This window comes from Dermacentor variabilis, chromosome 11 (genome assembly GCF_050947875.1).
Source record: "Dermacentor variabilis isolate Ectoservices chromosome 11, ASM5094787v1, whole genome shotgun sequence".
Taxonomy (NCBI): domain Eukaryota; kingdom Metazoa; phylum Arthropoda; class Arachnida; order Ixodida; family Ixodidae; genus Dermacentor; species Dermacentor variabilis.
The window spans coordinates 121,191,144-121,214,500 of NC_134578.1; the positions used below are offsets into that span (position 1 = coordinate 121,191,144).

General features: G+C 45.3%; 1 protein-coding gene across 1 annotated transcript; it reads right to left on the reverse strand.

Moving 5' to 3' along the window:
- Positions 1-1,483: 1,483 nt before the first annotated feature.
- LOC142563596 (vacuolar protein sorting-associated protein 4-like) lies at positions 1,484-14,145 on the reverse strand. The gene is made up of 2 exons (XM_075674176.1): positions 13,637-14,145; positions 1,484-2,565 (listed from the first exon to the last, which is right to left on the reverse strand). Exons 1-2 carry the CDS (start codon positions 13,919-13,921, stop codon positions 1,693-1,695), a joined length of 1,158 nt encoding a protein of 385 aa, XP_075530291.1. The 5' UTR covers positions 13,922-14,145; the 3' UTR covers positions 1,484-1,692.
- Positions 14,146-23,357: the final 9,212 nt, after the last annotated feature.

Below are 23,357 nucleotides of genomic sequence, written 5' to 3' on the forward strand. Positions count from 1 at the left end.
CATCACGAGCGTAAGTTGTGCCAATAAATCAGGCATCGTCATCATTCACACTTCGAAATCCCCAGTTAGAAGATAAGAACAACGACACATTGAAATGGCCTTGTAGTTTACGATTCGAAGGGTGCGTACAGGGTTATGTAAGGAGGGTAACATTACCCGTTTAAATGCCTTTGGAGCATCTGACTAGATACTTACTAAAGACAGCTTTAGAAAAATCTTGCTGTAGCTTTTTTAGAGCCAGGTTTAGAGGCAGCAACAAGGTTAGCTGGTCTTTGTGAACAACACGCTATGTCCGTGACCTATCAGATGGGTTTTTGGGAAGTGTGGTCCATCATTAACTTTACAAACTCGCTTGCGGTGTTCGGCAGTTGAACTAATGAAAAGCCACCGCCCACAGGCGCCTGATGGGGGATGCATGACACACCGTGTAGGTATCGCTAGCACGTCGAATCAGGTAGGCTTTTGCACAGAGGAAGTCGACAAAAAATATGAGGTCTACGGGGAGAGTTTCTAATTTGGGTCAATGACTCACGTTTGGTCAGTCTGATTTTTTTTATTCTATGCTCACCGTTAGACATAACTTTTTCGGCCTAATTGAGGCGGGGGGGAGGGGTGCAGGTCTCTTTAATGTATATATGTACATGGGCAGATGTTCCACGAGGAATGAGAAAATTCAGATAATTTCTGAAGAATTCCTTGCATGTAATTTTCTCAGAGGAGCACAGACACATGTAAAAGGCATATCGCAAAACTTCTAGCATGAGCTTCGTGTGTCGACGCAACAGTTCAAGCAACTATGCTGTACCATGGTCCAATAAGAGACGCGTGATGCGCATAACAAATGTGTACAAGACACTAGAACGATGGGGCACAGTACTCCCTGCCTTTTCTCAGCGTCTATAAAATGTATCGTACGCCTCATTCTTCCTATATTGCAATTATCTACGATGTTCATATCAATGATAGCTAACTATACATTTCTTAAATTTTTTTCCTAGAGTGTCCGCGCAATTCCAGTTGACTAATGAGACATGCCTAGAGACGTTGTGAAATGTGTGAAATATGAGTAATTACTCTAGAAGATCCTTAAATACGATAAGATCCTTAAATCATATCCGACTTTCAATAAATTTCAATCCATTCGAAAATATGATATTACGATGTTACGCGGATTATTGTAACGTATTGTATGTACTGTATAGATGGTATTGACATGACTCGATCAATAAGTTGCGAGGGATACATCGGTATGGTACAGTGCGCCGTACAGAGGGAGCACGTAGCATAGTGAACAAACTACAACCGTGTAAACCTACATGTTACAGAAATACAAAGCTAAAGATCAGTATACCCGGTGAACATCAAGTTACACTGCTATGAAATGAAGTCCGGAGCTATTGGCCAAATAAAGGGCAGATTTTTAAGCTCCCCTTGACAGGCCAGATCAGAGAAGTAATTTAGGTCATTTTAATCATAGGATATCACAAGTTTTTACTATAACCGGGTTTGCGAACACTTCTTCGAACTTTTAAAGCACTAAGATGTATATGCCAGCAGGCCCAAGAAAATTAGAGATATGTACGCTGGATTTTACTGCGACAGACTTTGTTTTGTAAATTTCGTTTCCCCCTTTTGTCTCACAGCACAGGTGGCGCTGCTAGTCTTTATTCAGCGAGAGCAGATGGCCTCCTCCTAATTTGCCGTGGGGTTGGCGGTGATGAACTCCTGGTGCTTGGGCTCGTCCTCTTCGGCTAGGTCGGCCTTGATGATCGCAGAGACTTTGTCCATGTCCTCCTTGACCATGTGACTCAGCCGCTCGGCGTCTTCTTTCATGGCGATGGCTTCGACGTTGTTGAAGTTGCGTGCCAGCGCATAGCGGATGATTCGCAGTATCTGGTAGCGCGAGAAGCGAACCGTGTTCTTGGCCAGGTTCTCGATGTCGCCCTCCTTGTAGGTGGGCACACGAATCTTGCCCAGCTCCGCCTTGATGATCGCCTTGCGCGCCTCCTCGTTCTCCGGAATGGGAATGTTGATTTTGGCCTCGAACGTTCCCTTCATGTCGTCCGTGATTAGCCATGGCCTGAAGGTCGTCGCGATCACGATCTCCTTGTATTCCTTCTTCTCGGCCAGGTCCTTCATGTAGTTGAGCAGTTCGGTCTTGACGGCATCTACGACGGGCTTTTTGACATCCGGGTAGTCCGACAGGTACAGCTGGTCTAAACCGTCAAGAACCAGCACTCCCGTGTTGTGCTTCTTGTAGTTCCTCACGAGCATCTGCGCCATCTTGGGAGCGTTGTGCGTGATGCCGCCGTTGACGAACTGGTCCACATCGACGATGAAGATTGACTTTTCGGGGTACTTGACGTACAGAGACTTGGCCAAAAAAGACTTTCCCGTGCCGTGTGGGCCGTGAAGTAGGATGGTCGATGCAGCCTTTGCCTTCGGGTCACTGAGGATCTGAGTGAGGACAAGCTTGGTGGGATCAATACCCTGGATGTCGTCGTTGAAGTTGAGCTTCTTACCGGAGATGACAGTTCCAGCAGCGGTGCACCATGGAGGCAGGACCTTACAGAGGGAAAGGGAAATGCGCAGTTAGACAATTAGCGTTTCAATAAAGTGGTCGCATTGCGTGGCCCTCTCAAGCAAAACATATTGTGATGGCTTAAGTACCTTTTCTATATAAAGTAGCTTAATAAGCACAATGAACTTGCACGTATATAGAGGCAATGACACATTATAAGGGACATCTTTATGCCCTTTGCGCCACTCTAAGGTTTTCGCGAGTACAAAGTCAGAAGCATCCCTTGCAAATATGGCATGGCCTGTATGGCTTGTGTGGGCATTAAGAGGTTAAATAGCAGATGGCGACATAGCACATTTTGGGGTTGTCCACGTAACAAAAAGCCAAAGAACGGCCCCTTTTCATAGTTATCCGTTGTAACTATACTTTGACAAAACTACATTTATTTTTATTCATCACATAACCCTCGGGGCCAGAAAGGTCGTTTCAGAAGGGGTAGATACAATAACCAATAAAAATACCACACGTTAAAACAATTATTGGTAATTAGAGCTATAAACTCAGGATATAATAATTTATTTCAGTATGGAGAGATAATTGATCCTTTATGCAAACGATGGAGGGGGAAAGTCGGATACACTCACACTGGTATTTGGCAGAAAACTATCTGACAAAACGTTTTTGCGGCAGAAATGAATAAACATTTTAGACTGATGACCAAGGCTTCATGGCGTGCATGAAGGTTATGAAATGAATTCTTGTTTAAGTGAGTTATTTTGGTAAAGGATATTTTGCAAGAGGCAGAGAAGAGAAATCTTTCTTCGCAGCTGCATATTAATAGGTCCAAGGTCTGATTTTATTAAACAAACACTAGCTGTGACGGAATAGTTTGAAAGGATGAAACTTTCTCACCTGTTCCGAACTCACTCAGTGGTATCTGCTACTAATTTTTTACCAGGGTCCCCAACTGACGAGGCATTCTCTAGCTTGGGTCTATTTACTGTTTTGAAGAGCAGCAATATTAAATGTGGTGGCGCATTAGAAAAATTTCTGCGTACATAGCCAAGAGAGCTGCTTGCATTGTTAGTGATGTGTTCAATGTGCGCACGCCACGAAAGCTCAGCTGGATTACGAGGTATCTATAGGAATTCATGTGCTCACGGTTGGTTTCATGGATAATATAGCCGAAAACAGTAGGTGAGTCTCAGTGAGGAGAGTCGGACGTAGTTTCACATTTAGTGGAATTAAAGCCATCAACCATTGTGAGCACCACCTTGAGATGTTATCTAAATGTGACTGAAGAATAGGGTGATGACTCTGATTACTCATTTCACAGTGTAGAACGCCTTTATCTGGTGAAGCGGATTCGGCCAAGGCGGGCCCTGAACCAAGTTCTGCTATTTGATATGTCTTCATAAACGGTCCGAAATGAAATATTACGATTTCCTTTTACCCTCTCGCGTTCAGCTTCCACACCAGCCTCTTAGTTCAATTTTACATATCAATGCTCGCTCCGGTAATAATAAAGAAGACCAGATAACGGAACTGCTGAGCGAATTCAGTTTTCATTTTAGTATTATCATGCTAACGGAAACATGGTTGAATAGCGATAGCAGCGCACTACGCCTAAATGGATACAGCAATTATTTCATTAACCGGCCGAACAGGCGTGGTGGCGGTGTTGCCGCATACAGTGAAACACAGCGCCATTGCGTTCCTGTTCCGGAGTTCTGCATTTCAATGAATGAGTATGAGATGTTAACCTTGAAATGCAACTTGCAAAAAACAACGGTAGTATACCGGCCTCCGAATGGCATTATTTCAAGTTTCATAGACTTTGAAACATGTTTAGACTACGTTAGCGCCAATAATTTTCGCCTCATCTGCGAAGGAGATTTCAATGTAGATGTCACAGGGGATAGCACCTTAACCCAACGTTTTATTACCCTTAAATCGACTGGTTTTATGAATTTGATCAACACACGTACACGTGTTACACAGACTACTTTATGCTGTATTGATCTCCTGATTACCAATATTGAAACTATCGTCAACGAAGCTGGTACCATTACCTCAGATATTAGTGATCACTGTCCTATGCTTACGTTCTATTACACAGGTTCGAAAAATTGTAGGCGTCCTGAAACGCCCATTTATGCTTAAGATGTGTCAAATAGCGCTCTGGAAACATTCAAGTACAACATTAGTATTCACGATTGGTCCCACTTATACAGGATAAAAGACACAGATGTTCCGTACCCAATGTTCATTTCCGAGTTCAGAACCAATATACGTTTCACATTTTCCTTTCAAATAAATTACACTAAAAAAATCTGAAAACCGTGGGTCACACCCGCACATATTAAAATGATAAAGAACAAGAAAAAGCTTTACCACGCTTTTCTACGTACTCGGTCGCCAGAAATTTTGATTAGATTCAAAAGCGCACGAGACAAACTAAACGCTGAGCTTAGACATGCCAAGCGAACATATTATCAGCAAACATTTTCTGAACTTACAAGAAAACAGCCCAATGTAGCTTGGAAATTGATAGATGACGTAATGGGCCGCGGCTGAAGGAACGCGTCAGTAGGAAGAATAAACCATAAAGGAAGTGAGCTGTCGGGGAAAGCACTTGCCGATCATTTCAATAGTCATTTCACGAACATTGGAATACCAGTAAATCAGATAGCGAACTCACAAACGCCGATGAACACATACGCCGACAGTGTTCTCCTTGAGCCTAGCGACGAACTAGAGGCTTACAGGACATTCACGAACTTAAACAATAGCAAGGCCTTAGACATAGATAACCTTCAAATAAAACCAGTTAAGTATGTCATAGAATTCACAGCTCCTGTGATTGCTCATATTTTTATCCTGATTCTAGAAAATGGCGTCTATCTGTTGAAATGAAGGAAAGTAGGGTGAGCGTCTTATTCAAGGGCGGTGACAGAAACGACACAGGCAATTATAGGCCAGTCTCTGTCATTCCTGTCTTTTCCAAAGGAATAGAAAAGGTGATATTCACTCGTTCGTCTAAATTTTTCCATTGTAAGAACATTATATGTGACGCCCAGTTCGGCTTCCGGAAAGGGCGATCAACAGAAACCGCCCTGCTAACCATTGAAAAAATTATTCAAGACAACCTTTTCACTCTCGGCCTGTTTATCGATTTTAGTTAGGTGTTTGACTGTCTGAACCACATTATTCTAATTTACAAGCTGTCACTTAGTGGAATCCGCGGAACACCTCTGATGCCAATAAAGTCATACTTAGAAAACAGGAAGCAGGCAGTATATATAATCAACAATCCTTCTTCTTACCAGTGCAAAAACGGTGTACCACAAGGCAGTGTGTTAGAGCCTTTGCTTTTCAATATATATATATATATATATATATATATATATATATATATATATATATATATATATATATATATATATTAATGATTATGATATCAGCCATATTAATTTGATGATATTGATGATTATCGCATTGATGACATAGCTTGTAGAAACGTCGCCTTTTAAAAGATTATCCTTTACTTTTCAATTTTCCCAAACAAACCCACACTTTTTATCTTTTCTTTTCCGACACGAAGCGTTACGATACAGTGATCACTAAATGATACTGGTTGAACCCCATACTCTTCGAACAACATTACTAAATTTGTAGATAAATAGGTGCGATACAACCCAGCGTGGCTATGACCTTGAAAATTGGTAAAGCGAATGTCAGTCCCAAACCAACAACATTCACCGACGTCTTCTAAACAAGGCTGACTGATGAGATCATTAATGAAAGAACCCTGCCATCCCTATAAGGGGTCGAGCTGGTTTGGTCGTTTGCCATGCATACACAATCGAATTCAACAGAACTGCTTGTTGGCCTAGTTGGTGCTTGCTAAAAGAAATGTTTTTGCCGCAATTGAACACACACAAAAAGAAGACACACAAAGAACACGGGCGGCTCTTCCAACTGGTTTAATTTGAGCTGCGACCTATCAAGATATATACACATACACGCATGCGCTGGCTGTTTATAGATCTACGTTACCGAGCGGTCAAACAATCTAGTTCCCGATTTTTCCGATTCACGTAGATCTCGGAACAGTCAGCGCGTGTGTGTATGTGTATATATATTCATGGGTCACAGCCCAAATTAAATCAGTTGGAAGTGCCGCCCGTGTTGTCCTTATGTGTCTTCTTTTTGTGTGGGTTCAATTGCGGCAAAAAACATGTCTTTTAACAATTGAAGTCACCGATCACAATTACAAATCTATCCGTAGCACAGTAGTTACTGATAGTTTCAAACATCTGTTTTTTCTCTTCTGCATTTGAATATGCATAAACACATATTATGCGCCTATGGCATTTAATATCACATCACAAACAATGCAATGCCCGAAATTACATGACACTTTTTTCTAGGAATGCACCCAATGTACGTGTCATCAGCACACACCATGCCGACTTGTCCACTGCGTGACAGACACATACCTCGAACCTATTGGTAAAGAGGCGCACCATGCTGTCTGTTCTTGACTCTCTATTTCAGTTTCTCGAATTGCGGCAACGTCCAAGTCTTTTTCGGTAATTAACTTGTAAACCTGATTTTGGCTCCACCTTGAGGCCAGCCCTCTGATGTTTAATGTCGGCACAAACATGTGCTTTTCAAAGGCCTCCATTTTTAGTTTTGTTATTGTTACCAGACAAACAGCATGGTGCCCACCTTAACAAGCACGCTAGCATCCCGCATGGTGCTGATGAAACAGCCTTTGCGATTTCTCAGTGGCGTCGCGGGGAAGCCACGACGAGCGTTGCGTTCTGGTGACACGCTTCTTTTTCCCAGCGATCCGCCACTGTCACTCCGGCTGACGCAGTTGCTGCTGCGGTGGAACACTCGTTGCGTCGTTGTGGCGGCGCTTAGGAGGCGTGCCTTCCAGGCCCATCGACACTGCACCGCCACCCTCCCAACTTGTCGCCATGTCGCCCACCTTCTCAGCTTCTGCCGTCGTTGTTCCTATTGAAGCAGTGGAATCATCAGCTCGCGTCTGTACGCGACCACACTCCTTCTTGCTAGAGGCAACGTCTCCGTCCTTCGCGTCTGTCCCTGTACTCACTGACCCTTCCTCGGTTGAAGCAGATAGAGAGGCTGGCTTTTGTCTCTGGTCACTGTCTTTCGCGCCACTTGTTTAAGCTGCGTCTCCCTCTGTCACAGCGTCTGAGGCAGCGTTCGCGGCAGCCTTTTCCGCTTCATCCTCGGCCATTATGAACTCGCTGTTTTCTGCCATTCCTCGAAAAGCGACTAGCACCTTGCACATTCAACCTCTTCGTGTGCCCATAAGCATGGCACTCGTTGCATCTCGGCAATCTACACTCACGGCGGATGTGCCCTACATACTGCGCGTTCAAGGCTTACCCATCACGGCGGATGTGCCCTACATGCGCGTTCAAGGCTTACCCATCACGGAGAATAAAATGCCCGATACGCGTTGTTGAGTCAGCGTTGTCCAAGTCACCCGGCTTCCACTTGTCGCCAGTGATCCCCTCCACGTCACCGTACTCTGCGAAAGCCCGTCTCACTGCGTCGTTGCTGACGTTGAACGCGCACCAATGCACTTTCAGCCACACTTCCCGCCTCTGGGTGTTGGTGACGACACGCATTCTACCTTTTACAAGAAAAGGCTTTATTTCTAGCAACTTCTTTTTCACTTTTTTAGTACGGACATTCGCTAGCCAGACGTGTGACATCTCTGAAGCCCCTTTGCCACCAACGAACCTGGTCAATAATGCAAGCGTCCCTCATTGGTTGAATAAAGTCATCTATTTTGTACGGGCGTCCTGTGATGTCGCAATGTAGGACAGCCATTGCATTCAGTCCTTCTTCGCTGCGCATGGGTGGCAAAACAATCCAGTAGTGCTTTGGCACGTCTTAGAACGATGATCCGCGGCTATCGTCGGCCGTTTTCGCAGCCCGCAAGGAACCTGCAGCCCTCCTGCGTCGGCTCGCGTCGATGACCAGAAGCAGAATCATTTAAGCCATGGAGAATAGGCGATGTGAAACGCCCTAATGATTTATCGCGGGCATGCCGGTGCCTTGAGACGCTTCGCGTCTTTCAATTAGGGCACCTCGACAAGTTCAATCGCTGAAATTAGTAGCGATTGCGCGTATTTCGCGGCCTCTTCCGCGCTTCGAAGAGTATAGATTGCTCTGAAACTTACGACAAGGAGGTTTATGTAGCGTATTATACAAAGCCACAGGAACATCTGAAACCACAAGCACGAAGATGAGAGAAACCCATGTACTTCCCATCATTCCCAAGGTAGAACAACGACTTCAGCGCCAGAGTTCCTTCTAGTAAATTGTAGGGAGCTCTACGTTGAAAGCGGGCTGCAACGTGGCCAAAGTGCGCGCCCGCGCGGGCCTTATCTTCAAAGTGAGGTGCGATGTTTCTAGGGTGCGCGTAGAGCCGGTAGCTTCGTATGCGCTGCTCATTAGACGTTTCGTTCTCGTTAAAGCGACGGTCGTACAAAGGTCAATTCGATCGCCGCTGCTGCCACGATTCCTTACTCCACCATCTCGACAGTGAGTTTCAGCGCTTGTCGAGCGAGATGTGTTCATGTTTACCAGGGCGCGCGTGGCCCCACGCTGGTTAATTTAGTCAAAGCTCGCTGCCGGGCTAGTTGGGTTCAATCCGTCATAGAATGTGTAAGCGCGACTGAACAGGGACGTAGAAAGAAACAAACACAGATACAGCTGTCTTTGTGTGTCGGTTTGTTTCTTCATCCTCGTTCAGTTGCGCTTACACGTTATAGCATTGTTACTTTTGTTAGTAAACGAATATTTACAAGTGTATACGGCCGATAAAACTAGTATGCTCACTTCGTATAGCTGTCTACTAATTTGCTGTCGCAATCGGTGCTTCGCCTTTCGGGCCAAACTGCGAGTTTTCTATTTCAGCAGTGCTCCACAATTAGGATGCGTTAGCAGAAAGAAGTGAGCGTAGGTTGGTATATAATAAAAAACGTCCTTCTCTTCTCCTAACGCGGTGCGATAGGCATGCAACGCATTAAAATGACCTTTCCAACGTGTAGATGACAGACTGTATTTTGCATGGCGGTAAAGGCATTTTTTCTTGTGAGACAGTCTTTTTAATGTCGCGAAAAACTAAGGAGAGTGTTCTTTCCTGCGAAGTCTTCGCATTGGCAGATATATAGCGACAAGTGAGGTGGCTTTCTTTTTAAACAAGTTACAGTTTTCTTCTACGGTAGGGCTAAAAAGTTCTGGTATACAGCCGCCAATAAATGCCGTAAACTCATCAGTAATTGCAGCGTAATCGCCGCTCGCATAACCTCTGATGAAGTTTGCTTTGCTCTTCTGACATCTACAAGGCGGCCTTCGGAAAAAAGAAAGTGTGAAAATTGCTGGCTCGCCCGTTATCGAGAGTAGGCGTAAGCACGATATGTCTACCGGCAAAGCAGATTCGTTCGAGATGAGAGTATGGCGAACCTTAAAATGGGTGTAGTGCACGTTCGCAACGGCACACCACACCACACCACACCGCATCACACCACACTGTGCACTGGTCCATATGAATGCTGCCCAGCTAGAAGGAGAAAACCGGCTGAAGTCGGCAAGACAGGCAGCTAAAGACGCCAGGGGTACAGCGCGCACTGCCTAGCTAAATAAACAAAAGCGCATGAAAATGGCGCAATCTGTCACGGCGGCCCAAAACCCGCGCGCCTGAACTCACAGACCGCTGGCGTTCAAGATAGCACATGCAACCCCTCGTCACCGCCATAAGATGACAATGAAGTGCACGGCGCCCTGTATCTCCCTTTTGAACGTCGCCCTCTGAGAATGACAAATAAAACTTCAGCGTACTAGAAGTTGCAGCTTGAGTGGTATTGCGAATAAACATTAGGAAGAACTCGGAATCAACATCTTTTTTAACTTGTGTAGGCAGTAACTGGCGCATGTAATGCTGTCCTGTATAAAGGGTTGGGGGCCAAAAACCGCATTTTCTCCAGTTTTGACTGGGTGCTCGGATGATCTCGTTTTGTTCCCGCAAATTGCCCTGATGAGAGCTCAGGCTTTAGGATCGAGGTCACTTGAAGGTGACCGACAACGGGAGCTAAAAGCATTTCATGCCAAAAAGCAGCGATCGCGTTAAAGAATGTACTAAGTTAGGTTCTGTGACAAGGATCAATTCAAAAACGTTAGATGAAGTACCAGTCCTAGCAGGCCCAGATGTGAGTTGCTTAAGATTAAAGTCTAAGTAGAAGTTATTAAAATATTGAGTTAGCGGACCTACTGACAGTGAAGGGTGACAGCAAAGTCTACTTTATTTTAGGGAAATTAAAATCGCCTAAAAGGAATAAAGGTGAGCGTGGAAATAATCAGAGGAGAAAATTCTGAGTGTCATGCAGTTCATCAAAAAAGAAGTAGGTGGTGCACTTGACAGCCGATAACACGCACAGAGCAATTTTTTGTTGTTTACAACAACACTAACACAAACGAAGTCAAAAGACGTCCAAAGTGAAATCATATTGTACACTATATTGTCGGGGACGGCAATTGAAAGATCGCCACCTGGTTTTAGGTCGCAGTCATGATGGTCAAGATGGTTATGTTAGAGCTTCACCTTTATTAACAGCTTTTCGTGCATTCGATGTAATAAAAATGATAAATCCTGACAAGGTTGACTGCGCTGCCGGTGCCTAATTTCTGCTGAACAAAAGGCGCGTAATAACGGCGGTTTGTAGCGGCAGGCGATAATTCGACGTTACAGGGAACATTGACCAATTGCACTTGACGGCACTGTCGGTAACAGGGTAGTAAATCTAACATACTGATATATAGCTTGTCGTACTTCGCAGTAAAAACTGGCCGCTTTCCTTGCCAAATCCGCGCAGTTTAGTTCCGGAAGCTCTTGCTGCATTACAAGAATATTCACTTACGGAAACTTATGTATGACAAAAAGTCCCCGATGCTTATTCAGCTTCGTTACGCGTTAACGGCGCAGGCTTGCGTGTCTTCTATGTGCCTGTCTTTGTCTGCATGTTTCTGTACGCTTGCAATTATGGAGAGACAGCAATTCCAACTCTAAATGCTGCTTAATCAATTTACTTAAGAAAACTTAGCACTATTATTAGCCATGCATAAGTAGCCAACAATGATGAATGACTGCAAAGGGATAATTATTTGTAGGTAATAACTGAAATAAAGAAATTATGAATACACAAATAAAAGTGGGTTCAAAAACAAACTGTCCACAGCTGGGAAACAAATCCGCATAGCAGCATTAGCTGCGCGATGTTCTTACGAATTTATTCATTACTTATTTATCACATAATGAATTATTTATCAGTTCTTTAATTCAAATAAAAGTACAAGAAATTTCCTCTAACCTGTCCTTGGTGTATTTGTTTATTGGCTTGCTCTAATATGAATAATAAAAATCGCGCTCCTCGGTTTCCTTTCTTCTTCTTCATTACACAGCGAGGGTCCAAAATCCGGCAGTGTTCAAACTTTAAGGTAGCATGTGTGGGTTCATTGACCAGTTCCCTTCTCCCCAAAAATTCACGCACACGTGTTGCCCATGGTAAATTGCATGTTCTTCATTTACTGTCATGGCCGTTAGTGGTGGCGCTGGCAAAGACTCGCAGTGTTATTCCTAGTACACATACATAACTACCCCAGAAAGCTGATGGGAAGACGGCGCGGCAGTAGCTAGATTGGTTAGAGCATCGCAAGTGTAATGCAAAGACGCGCTGCAGTGCCCCACCAAAGATCACTTTCTTTGTTTTTTCACTCACTTTCTATAGCCATTTATTTACCATCTCTATAATTTTATTAGGAACTACAAATACCTTCCCTCATTGTACGCCCTGTCATTGTTTGTTGCCTTAGGTTATGACTATATATATATATATATATATACACACACACACACACACACACACATATATATATATATATATATATATATATATATATATATATATATATATCATAAGAAGCCAACAAACACTGATACCAAGGACAACATAGGGGAAATTACTTGTGCTTAATAAATGAAATAAAGAAACGATGAAGTAATGGAAATTACTTCATCTGGTACTTCAATAACTGGTCAATAAACCCTGTGGGTTTATTGACCAGTTGCCTTCACCCTAAAAGATCACGTTCTCGTGTCGTCCGCCGCCAAGGTCTGTGAGTGGTGGCGCTGGCTAACACTCCCAGGGTTCTACTAGGACACATAAATACCCAAGAAAGTGGATGGGAAAACGACGCCGCGGTAGCTCAATTGGTAGAGCATCGCACGCGAAATGCGAAGGTTGTGGGTTCGGTTCCCACCTGCGGCAAGTTGTTTTTTCATCCACTTTAATTTCCATTACTTCATCGTTTCTTTATTTCATTTATTAAGCACAAGTAATTTCCCCTATGTTGTCCTTGGTATCAGTGTTTGTTGGCTTCTTATGATATGACTGATAAAAATCGGGCCCCTCGGTTAACCCCCTTTCTTCTCGTTCATATATATATATATATATATATATATATGTGTGTGTGTGTGTGTGTGTGTGAGTGGATTAAGAGTTTCTGGCAAGTGAACCTATATTTGAAGAAATTCACGTATTTTTTGTTTGCTGAATTGGTTACGATTTCAAACTTCTGATTTTGATATATGTGTATCGAAAGCGTGGAAATAGCTGCCGCGACACGAGCGATTGTTCGAGGCATCTGTGAACGCAAGACGCGTTCTACGATATATGATTACTCGCTTGCACAGTTGTCTCGCACTGGTGTCCCTATAGACAGCTTAAGATAGCGACAAAATAAGCTGATTCTATACGTACTCAAAATAGAAAATTTCGCAACTCGAAGCACAAGGAAAGAGGAGTCCAACGCGCAACATAGCTTTAGAAATGTTTCGAGCCTAGCGATCGTGTTTGTGTGCCTCCTCTTACTGCGAGCTTCGTCGCCTTTTCTTGCGCTACAGTTCAAAATTGATAATCGTCAGCTCCAGACAAGAGTGTCTCACGCTGTGCTACTGGATAGCAGGGGTCCCAACCACGTGCAACGGTAAGGCCCCCAAAGCGAACCCACCTGCGAGAGCAGGGCGATTTGGTGGACCTTCTTGAGGTCGGGAATTCCCTCGCCGACCACCTCCTGCTCGGCGTCGCCCGCGAACTCCTTGAGCTTCTGGGCCCTCTCGACGAACGGGGCGCACGTGTTGCGGATGAGCAGCGCGGCGTTCAGGTACGACTCCATGGCCTTGCGGTAGAGCCGGATGGCGTTGGCGAACTGCTTCTTGGAATCCTCGACGTTCGCCTGGTTGGACAGGTCGACGGCCGCCTTGATGTCGTTGATGAGCGTCACCGGAATCACCATGGCTAGCGGGTGACGCCGCTTCCCTGCGGCCCCTCGCTACCTCGCCAGACCTGTAGGAAGGCGCGACAGCGGTGTGACGCCAGCCGATTCTCGAGCCACGCCGGCGCCCTTCCTGGCGGGACAGTCCGCCTCTCGCACTTCGTCGTTTTCCACGGGTCATGGCGTGCTTCAATGATGAGTCGTTCCGAGCACCAAAAAGGACCGGCGTTCAATGGTAGGGGAAAATTCCGAAGAAGCCATCTCACGACGAATTGCAAATTTTAAGTGTTTAGCCATGAAGTAATGTTGCGACACACCCTACTGCCAGTTGCTTCGCTTGTGTGTAGCTGGCTAGATTGATTGCTTGTTTGCTTGCTCGTCAATCGATGTCGGTTACCCACTACAGAGGATCGGCCAAGAAGCCGGTGTATACGGAAAGGTAGCGCGCGAGATAGTTTTAAAAAGAAAATAAGGCATAGCAGGGCAGCCATCTTTCAAATGATAGAACACAGACTAACTATAGAGAGGACTCGAATAGAGAAGGAATAATGTCTATGTATAGTATGGCAAATTCGCCGTATTAGATTGGCTTAATTCGAATAGACGATTCGCAATTTTGTGACTTGTTGAGTATTCTATTTAGAAAAATAACATCATATCCCACTGTGTAACGGAAACCCCCGAAAGAGATAATATTTTTCAAATTTAGCAGAATATGAAATTTACTATTAGTATTATTATTTGGCCTAGTCGAAGCAGTGCAGTCATGATGGTCATCACACTACGCAAAACTATAACAAAAAACCGCTACGAAGCTTATGGAGTTTACTGTTCGAGAAATATTTGTTCGTTCAGCGCCTGTCCTGTGGATTTCTCTGTCTTGTGTTGCCATTACTCTTGCGATGTTTTTGCCATGCTTTTAGCTGCTTTTACCATGAAGACCAACCAACTCGGCAAGTTTTACACTATTGTGAACATCCATTCGGCTCCACAACATAAATAACCAGGCAGATGTTATATTCTCCCTTTCCATTTCGGAGTGCTCTGATCACTAGCACCCCACTGTGCCCAACGTTGTGTTCCCCCGCCGTCTTCCCTTTCTCCCGTTGGAGGAAATCGCGCGTTCTCTCCGCTCAGCCTGGCGCTCCGGCCGTTAGGCTTCATGCCGTGGCTGCCGCGTCCGGCCGCCATAGCTGCTGCAGTGCCGTTGAGGCACTACAGCAGCTGACATTTCGGCGTCCTTATTTGCTGAATATATGACTGCAAGAGCAGGCCACAATGAATTTTCCCCAGGCATTCAGGCGAGGCGAAATAAATCAGTCGTGTTGCGTTGTTTCAGCGCGTACGCAGGTTATTTACCCTCAGTAACGAAACGCGCTTGGAATATTTCCATTCTACGCACATTTTCTTTTATCAACAGCTATTGAGTTGGCACTGGGGCAGGTTCAAACATACGGATTCGAAAAGATGCTCTTCTGTTTTGTTGGGTATGATATACACATTTTTACGTCCTTGTTCAAACCAGGGACCACATGTATTCACCAACTAAGTTCCTTCGCAAAGCTCTTATGAGCTCGGAATCCAGCTATACATTCAAGGTCATTCAACACCAAGGTGACTATTGATACAGTGTAGCGCCAGGGAGCAACCACAAATTAGTCACACAGATACACGTCACAAATGCTGACAGCTCTAATCGTTAAATTTGAGAGATGTACTATGCATGCACTACTAACAGTGCGCGGACGGTAACGCTAAAGAGGGCCTTAATCAAAGTCAACAATATTATTGGCAAGATTGTAAAAAAACTTTGATCCACGCTATGCATTACACCTCACACTTCCATTATTTTCATTTTTTTATGTGAGAGGCTTCCAAAAGTTCGCATAGTGTTTTGTCGTTGCTTTTACCCAGGATCTTCACATCAGCGTTTGTGACGTGCGTCAGTGTGCCTTATCTGTAGTTTTAACATTGCACTGCATTACGTCATTAAGTAAGCACCAATATCCCAAAAATAACCTGAACACCAAGCTGCAAAACCTGGTGGATTAGCCCAGGTGCAGGCCTAGAAGTACCCGCTCCGTGGGGTATCATCACTTTTCCTTTGTCACGATTCACAGCTGTGTGCCTTCTAGCGTTCCGCTTCGGGCGATATAGTAGGTTTGCCCTCAAATTGGGAAACATCTCCATTCCTGAATCATCTCAGTAAGCTAAGCTGCCACGAGCTTGGTATCCGGCTACTACTCTACATCACGAAAGGAATACATTTCACTTCACTTCTTCACTTTTATTTCCTTAAAGACCCCTTAAAGGGGGTATTACACAAGGGGTGGGGTTTACAAATGTGCATTTTAATTGGTGGCCACATGAGTTCAATGAAGAATATTAGTATTAAGCTTATCAGCAAACGTCGTTGAACAGGTGATTTTGGTTATGTGACAGGGCAGGCCGTTGCAGTCGCTTGATGATCGGCAAAAGAAGGATGCAGAGAAGGTTGTAGTTCGGCTGCGTGGACGGGTTACTTGCAAGGAATGCCCTGTACGCAGGGAATGGCGAGGGGGCATTCTAAGTCTAAGTCTAAGGGGGCATTCTAAGACCAGTCTAAGTCGTATGAGAGGGTGACGCCGAGCTATTTAAATGTGTCCCCTTTTTCTAAGGTAGTATTAGTAATATTATACGGTGAGTATAAGAGCTGATGGTGGCGAGTGAAGCACATTACTTTACATTTATTGGCGTTAAGGGTCATTAACTAGTCGTTGCAATAACCTTGCATTTTGTTAATGTCATTTTTTAAAATACTGTGGTCAGAGTCATTAGTAATTATGCGGTAGATGACACAATCGTCAGCGAACATACGGATTTGAGAGGAAACATTAAGGGGAAGGTCGTTAATATATATAAGAAAAAGTAGGGGGCCTAGAACGCTACCTTGTGGGACGCCAGAAGTTACAGGGAGGGGTGCGGAGGTGCGATTGTTGACATGCACTGACAGTGATCGGTTAGTGAGAAATTCAATAACCGAATTTAAGACGTCAGGGTGCAGGTTCAGCTGGGAGAGCTTGCGTATTAGGCGTTGGTGAGGTAACTTATCAAATGCTTTAGCATAATCCAGAAAGATGGCGTCGATTTGGGTGTTGGCATCAAGATTAACGTGTAAGTCATGGACGAACATAGCAAGTTTCGTTGCGCACGAGAGACGTTTCCGAAAACCATGTTGGGATGGCTGAAAGTAGTTGCTAGTGTCAAGGAAGTGCATGATTTGGGCGGAAATGACGTGCTCCATTATCTTGCAGGGTACGCTGGTTAGGGAAATCGGTCTGTAGTTAAGAGGCGAGTTTTTATTATCTGATTCGTAGATTGGAACGACCTGCCCTTTCTTCGACGTGACGGGGATGCTGCAGGATGATAAAGACTGTGAGAAGATTAATCTAAAGTACGATGCGCAGATGACTTTAGTATTTTTTAACAGTTGAGAGTTGATTCCATCCGCCCCCGATGACGATGAGAGTTTTAGCTTTTCAATTATTGCCGTTATGCCATGTTCAGTGAATTCGATGGGTGACATAACAGATTGCACAGCTGACAGTGGTATAGATAACAGAGCATCAGGTTCAGTGGTGAATACTGATGAAAACGCGCGGTTAACTGCATCGGCACACTCTTCTTCGGGGATTACTATATCGTTATGGTCGGCGATAGTGATAGCATTCGGTGGCTTGGGGTTTAGTAATTGCCAGAACTTCCGGGGGTTAGTGCTTAGTACACGAGGCAACGTGTCATGGAAAAAGGAGTGTTTTTCGCGGCGTATAGCTGAGAGATAAACTTTCTCTGCCTCGTAATATTTGTCCCAGGACACAGCACAATTGGTTTGCTTTGCCGGCCGAAAAAAAAAATCGTTTCCTCCTGTTTTCTAAAGTTGATAATTTTTTTTGAGAACCAAGGTTTATTGCCGTTAGTCGATACTGAAACAAGTGGAATGTGGTTATTAGCAAGGTCGGTGATTTTTTTGTTGGAAGATCGACCAATTTGCTTGAAGTGTGCGGCTGTGGAATTCATCACTGAAAGTGTTGTAGAAGGACATTAGTTCGCTGTTAATGGCTTCGTAGTTGCCTTTATCGTATAGGAGTATTATTTTATTCCACGATTCTCGTTTTGGAAAGGTAAAGTTAAAGACAGTGTGAATTACTTTGAATTTGAAACGAGAAAGAAATGTTATTTGTTGAGTTGGGAATCAAGAGCCTGACGGCTACAATACTTCTATGGTGCTCTACTTCTGTCCACAAATCCACTTCATTCCACGCAAAATAATAGTAATAATAAATCTCGCGCTGTAGCATAGCTCACCAAATAGTATTAGCAGGTGAGAGAGAATAAGCTATATACAGTACAGCGCCTGAATGAAGCGAGTGTAGGTAATTCGTATGCTATGCAGTGGGTGATTGCAGATACCCTAAAAGAACTTGACGTAATAGTTCTGCGGAAACCCGCAAGGTGGAGAGAAGTAATTAATAAAGGGAAAATCAGACATCCACACGTTCTTAGCAATTGCTACAAAGAAAACCCATACGGGTGCCTCGAAAGAAAAGCTTCACAGTTGAAGAAAAATTCGTCCTGGTCCGGGACTCTAACACGTGACCACCGCCTTTCCGGGGCAGCTGCTCTACCATGTGAGCTAACCAGGCGGCTAGCAGATGGCAGGGCGAAGTCGAACTTGTTGACAACAGGAAGCAAAGGCAAGAGTTTGACGTAATAGTTCTGCGAGTCCTGGACCAGGACGAATTTTTCTTCAACTGTGAAGCTTTGCTTTCGAGGCACCCGTATGGGTTTCTTTTATAGCCATTGCTACGAATGGGTGGATGCCCGATCGCCGTTCCCCTAAAAGAACTTACAAATCTTTAGTTTCGTGGTTTTAAATTGTGACTTGAAAATACCTTAAAGGAAAAGACTCACTCGAACATAGACGCACACTGCGGTTGCGGTGAGCAAAACTTCAATGGCACCACGAACTTGCACTGTAAAGGAACTGGCACAACTTGAGCACACGATTGCGGCAAAATGCGGAAAATGCAATAACGTCAATATAATGAAGTCAATCAAATCAGCAATTTGCTTCTTTATATCGAAATTTCGTGTGTATTTGAAGTTGGCTTTCCATGTTAATAAGTACAGTTGCCGATGGATATTTATTGCACGAAAATGGCTGCGAAATTCCCCGAATCATTCGGCAGTTGGAAAAGGGAAATTTGAAAGAAAGAAAAAGTCGCAGTGTGGTCCGAAATGCGAAACACGATTGCAATATCAAATTAGTAGAGAGGTAAAACAAGTCGCGCAAGTAGCTTTATCGGCCGTAGAAACTTCTAGACGCTCGCTTACTAACTAAATTAACAAGCATGGTGTCACGCCCGCACAGGCTACATAAACAGCTGTAACTCGATGACCGCACACACACACTGTCAAAACGCTGGCGTAAGAGCAGCGGCAGCAACGAGCGAATTGACCTTCTTGCTGCATTGCGCTCTAACGCGAACCAAGCGGCTAGAACAGCGTACATGAAGCTATGAGGCGTCGGCAGACTCAGACTCTGTGCCTATCGGAGGTCACAGTGGCCCAAGCGACCGTGCTCAGCCGAGTGGTCCACTTCCCCACCTCCTCCTCCCGCTGCACCTTGCGCTCGCCAGATTGAGTCACCATCCTTGGCTTACCCTCGCGCTACCCGCCGCGGTTGCTCAGTGGCTATGGTGTTGGGCTGCTGAGCACAAGGTCGCGGGATCGAATCCCGGCCACGGCGGCCGCATTTCGATGGGGGCGAAATGCGAAAACACCCGTGTGCTTAGATTTAGGTGCACGTTAAAGAACCCCAGGTGGTCAAAATTTCCGGAGTCCTCCACTACGGCGTGCCTCATAATCAGAAAGTGGTTTTGGCACGTAAAACCCCAAATATTATTATTATATTACCCTCGCGCACTTTCACTCGCACCCGCTGAAAATGGAGCGTGGCCACGATGTTATCGCATTTGGACTTCATACGGAACATCACGACGACGCAGAAAGCGACAAAGACGGCGGAAAGGCACCTGGAGTGTCCTTATGCTTGGTATAACATTTATTTAAGTGACAGTCGCAGACGTAAGATATGGTTTTATGTCGTATCGACGATATATTCACGCTGACGGTACGAAGCAAAGCCACGCTTTTGCTTCCACTACATTCGCGTTGCTGATAGTGTTGCCAATAGTGGGACGACGCTATCACCACAAGCGCTGGCAGCGAGGAGCGAATGCTTCATCGGCCCCTCGTTGCAGCGCGTCTCGTAAACTCGAGATTGCGCAACCTCCATCAATAAACAAGTGGGAAGACAGCACGCATGACCGCACGCCATCTCAGCTCACCCAATCTTTGCACAAGCAACGGATTACCTGTAAAGAAGGGGGCGGGGACTGCGTATGTGCTCAGCCACGCTATAACCATGCCACAGACGCGCTAGGAATACGGTCCCTAGAAAAAAATTTGGCTGGAGGTTTAGCTGAGGCTAAGCCAGAACAATTGAGCGCTAGGACCGTTAACCCTAGTTTTGCGTAGCTGCTCTTGGTTTATAATGACTATGCGTAACTCGTTCCCTGCTGCTCTCCAATGAACCTTTGATGTCAACATGGGTTATATGCAGGGGCGTAGCCAAGGGGAGGGGGTTGGGGCTTATGGGGCTTCAGCCTCTTCCGAATTTTTTTCGTGCCATCCATGCACCACCGACCAACGCAACCTCCGGCGCCGGCAATTATTCTGGATGTCGTCTAGAATGTTATTTTCACGCTCGAAAAGACATTTCACCGCGAACATAGCGAACTCGGGCTGGATTACGCGGCAACGCCCATGCACATAACGGAAGGAGCCCCATCCGAGCACAAAGTTTCAAGGGCTTTTATTGGCGAACGTGTTCGTCGCGGTATCTCGCGGAGGCCACAAAATCTGCGGAGCGTATGGATGTCAATTTCGAAACTTTATGCGTATAAAGTTTTCGGTCACTTTTGGTGTGAAAGCTGTATTGACATTTCCAAAGTTGTGCTTTAGATTATCGATTCCGGAACTGTGAGGGCTTAATGTTGTTATGAACGTTTGACGCCTAAGGTGCATTGACTTTTCTAAAGTCGTACATCGGACCACGCAACGAGACAAGACAAATCAGCACACTATCAGACAAGTTGACAAAGCACGCAGCGAGGTCCGTTGAGACGAAGCGTTGCGGTGGCGCATGTGGCGTCGTGGTGGCGCATGGCGTCGTGTCAAAGAAAAAAAATATCAACATTTTTTTGACCTACGCCAAAGCCTTCATGTCAAGACACTAAAGCCAGCAAAGGTAACTACGTTCTTATTTGTTTTTTCTACTTTGGCTTTTATTCGCGAGGACACATTGAGCCTCTTCAATTTTTTTTTTCGCTACCCTAGCCGTGGGCTGCCAGAGCCAGTCAGAGCGCATGTGTTTTTCTCGTGTTGCCCCTACCACCAAGCAGCGGACTTCCCTGGTCGAGTGGATTTTCGCCTGGCAAATTTTAGACGCTTTCTAGCTAGTGGACGAGAAAAAGAAACAATGGTGGCTCGCCACCATCACTGTAGGGACTAGAGGGATTGCAATGCGTTCGCTTGAGCGCAACTTCTCGGGAAAGTCTTGTCTCGCCGGTGTAGGATACCGAGCAGTAGGCGTATGGTTCTTGGTGGACCAAGCCTGTCACGTTTTTTTTTTTTTCGACATTCCTTCGGTAGCCACATTAGGTGCCCAAAGTAGGCATTCGATTGTGGCCATTGTGCTTTCCCTTGCGTTTTTTTTTTCATTTCGGTGCCCCCGCCCCTTCAAAAGAAGAAAAGAAGACATTGTTGCGGTGCAACGACTTGTCGCATGTGAAAGTTCGATTCTGTTACTTCTTTTGCGGAAAGTAGAGGGCCACAGGTCGCTTCAGTTGCCGGTTACTCTTATTATATTATTGCGATAGCAATATGGACACTTCAGGCGCATGCCTGCCGTCGCCGTCGCCCTCATTTTGCGTATAAAGTGCAAGGGCGATAACATCTTCGCCGCGTACCGCTTGCTGTATGTGCGAGTGAAAGCGTAGGGGGGAGAGGGGTGCATGGGTGAGTCGACGGCGGTGGCTGAGTCTTATGTGCGCCGCCTTTCTTCACGCACGATACGTTAGAGGGAGTACAGGGAGCGGGGGTGAGGGGGTGGAGGGGCTGTCGCCGTGTGGCTGCCGTGTACGTTGAACATTGCGTTTCATTGGCCACTGTGAAGCGTTGGAGCAAACGGTGCAAAGAAGGACGTGACAGTTGCAAGCAGGATCCAAGACCGGGCCAAAACCGCCGTGCAATCTCCCCCAACGCAATTGCAAAGGTAGATGAGCTGATTAGACAAGAACGGAGGATAAGCATGGATGAACTGGCAGAGCGTGTGAATATCAATCACGGTTCGGTTCACGCCGTAATTCCTGAACATCTTGGTTATTGGCTCTTGTGTACGCAATGGATTCCCAAGACTTTGAACCACCGCCAGAAGACGGAGAAGTTCGGCGCTGCCTTGACTCATCTGATCCGGTATCACAATGATGGTCACGACTTCTCGTCAGCAGTTGTGACCGTGGACGAATCATGGTTCCACTACTACGAGCCTGAAACACGTCGCAAAGCTTACAGTTGAAACATTCGAATTCACCACCCCCAAATAAAAGCAAAGGCCATCAAGTCCGCCGGAAAGGTGTTGACTTCTTTTTTACGATCGTCAGGGGCTCAGGGATCGTCAGGGACAGAATTTCCTAAATCTCTAGAGACTATGAATTGTTTCCGTTTTTATGAAACGCTGGATCGGCTGCGTCTCCCAGTCAAGAACGACGTGGAATATTGACAAATGGGTCATCTGGCTCCACGACAATGCCAGTCCCCACGTAGCTGATGTGGTACATACAAAACTGGCAAAGTTCAAGTGGAAAACGCTGCAACATCCGCCATACAGCCCAGACCTGTTGTCTTGCGGCTTACATATTTTTGGGCAACTGAAAAAAATAACGGCTCGAGGGAACCAGATTCGTGTGGGACAATGATGTGAAAGAGTCAGTTACAGACTTTTTCAAGCAGCAACCAGATGAATGTTATGAGACGGGAATCACGCGACTCGTTACTCAATGGGAGAAATGTCTAAATGCTCATGGATACTACTTTTAGATAAAGTACACCGATTGATATATTCGCATTGGCTCACTTTCACTTTGCTCGCCCTCATACATTCTGTAGAATTCCTGCTTTTTATACGTGTTGTCTGTTGCGATTACAATTCCGGTACAATTACTCACAATACACGACCAGTGACAGCTGCTCCTGCGTGATACATTGGAAGAAATGACAGCGTCATTGAGATTTTTCACTGGCCGTTACATATGTACAAAAATATAAACAAGGTCCTTGAACGACAAAGTTTCAT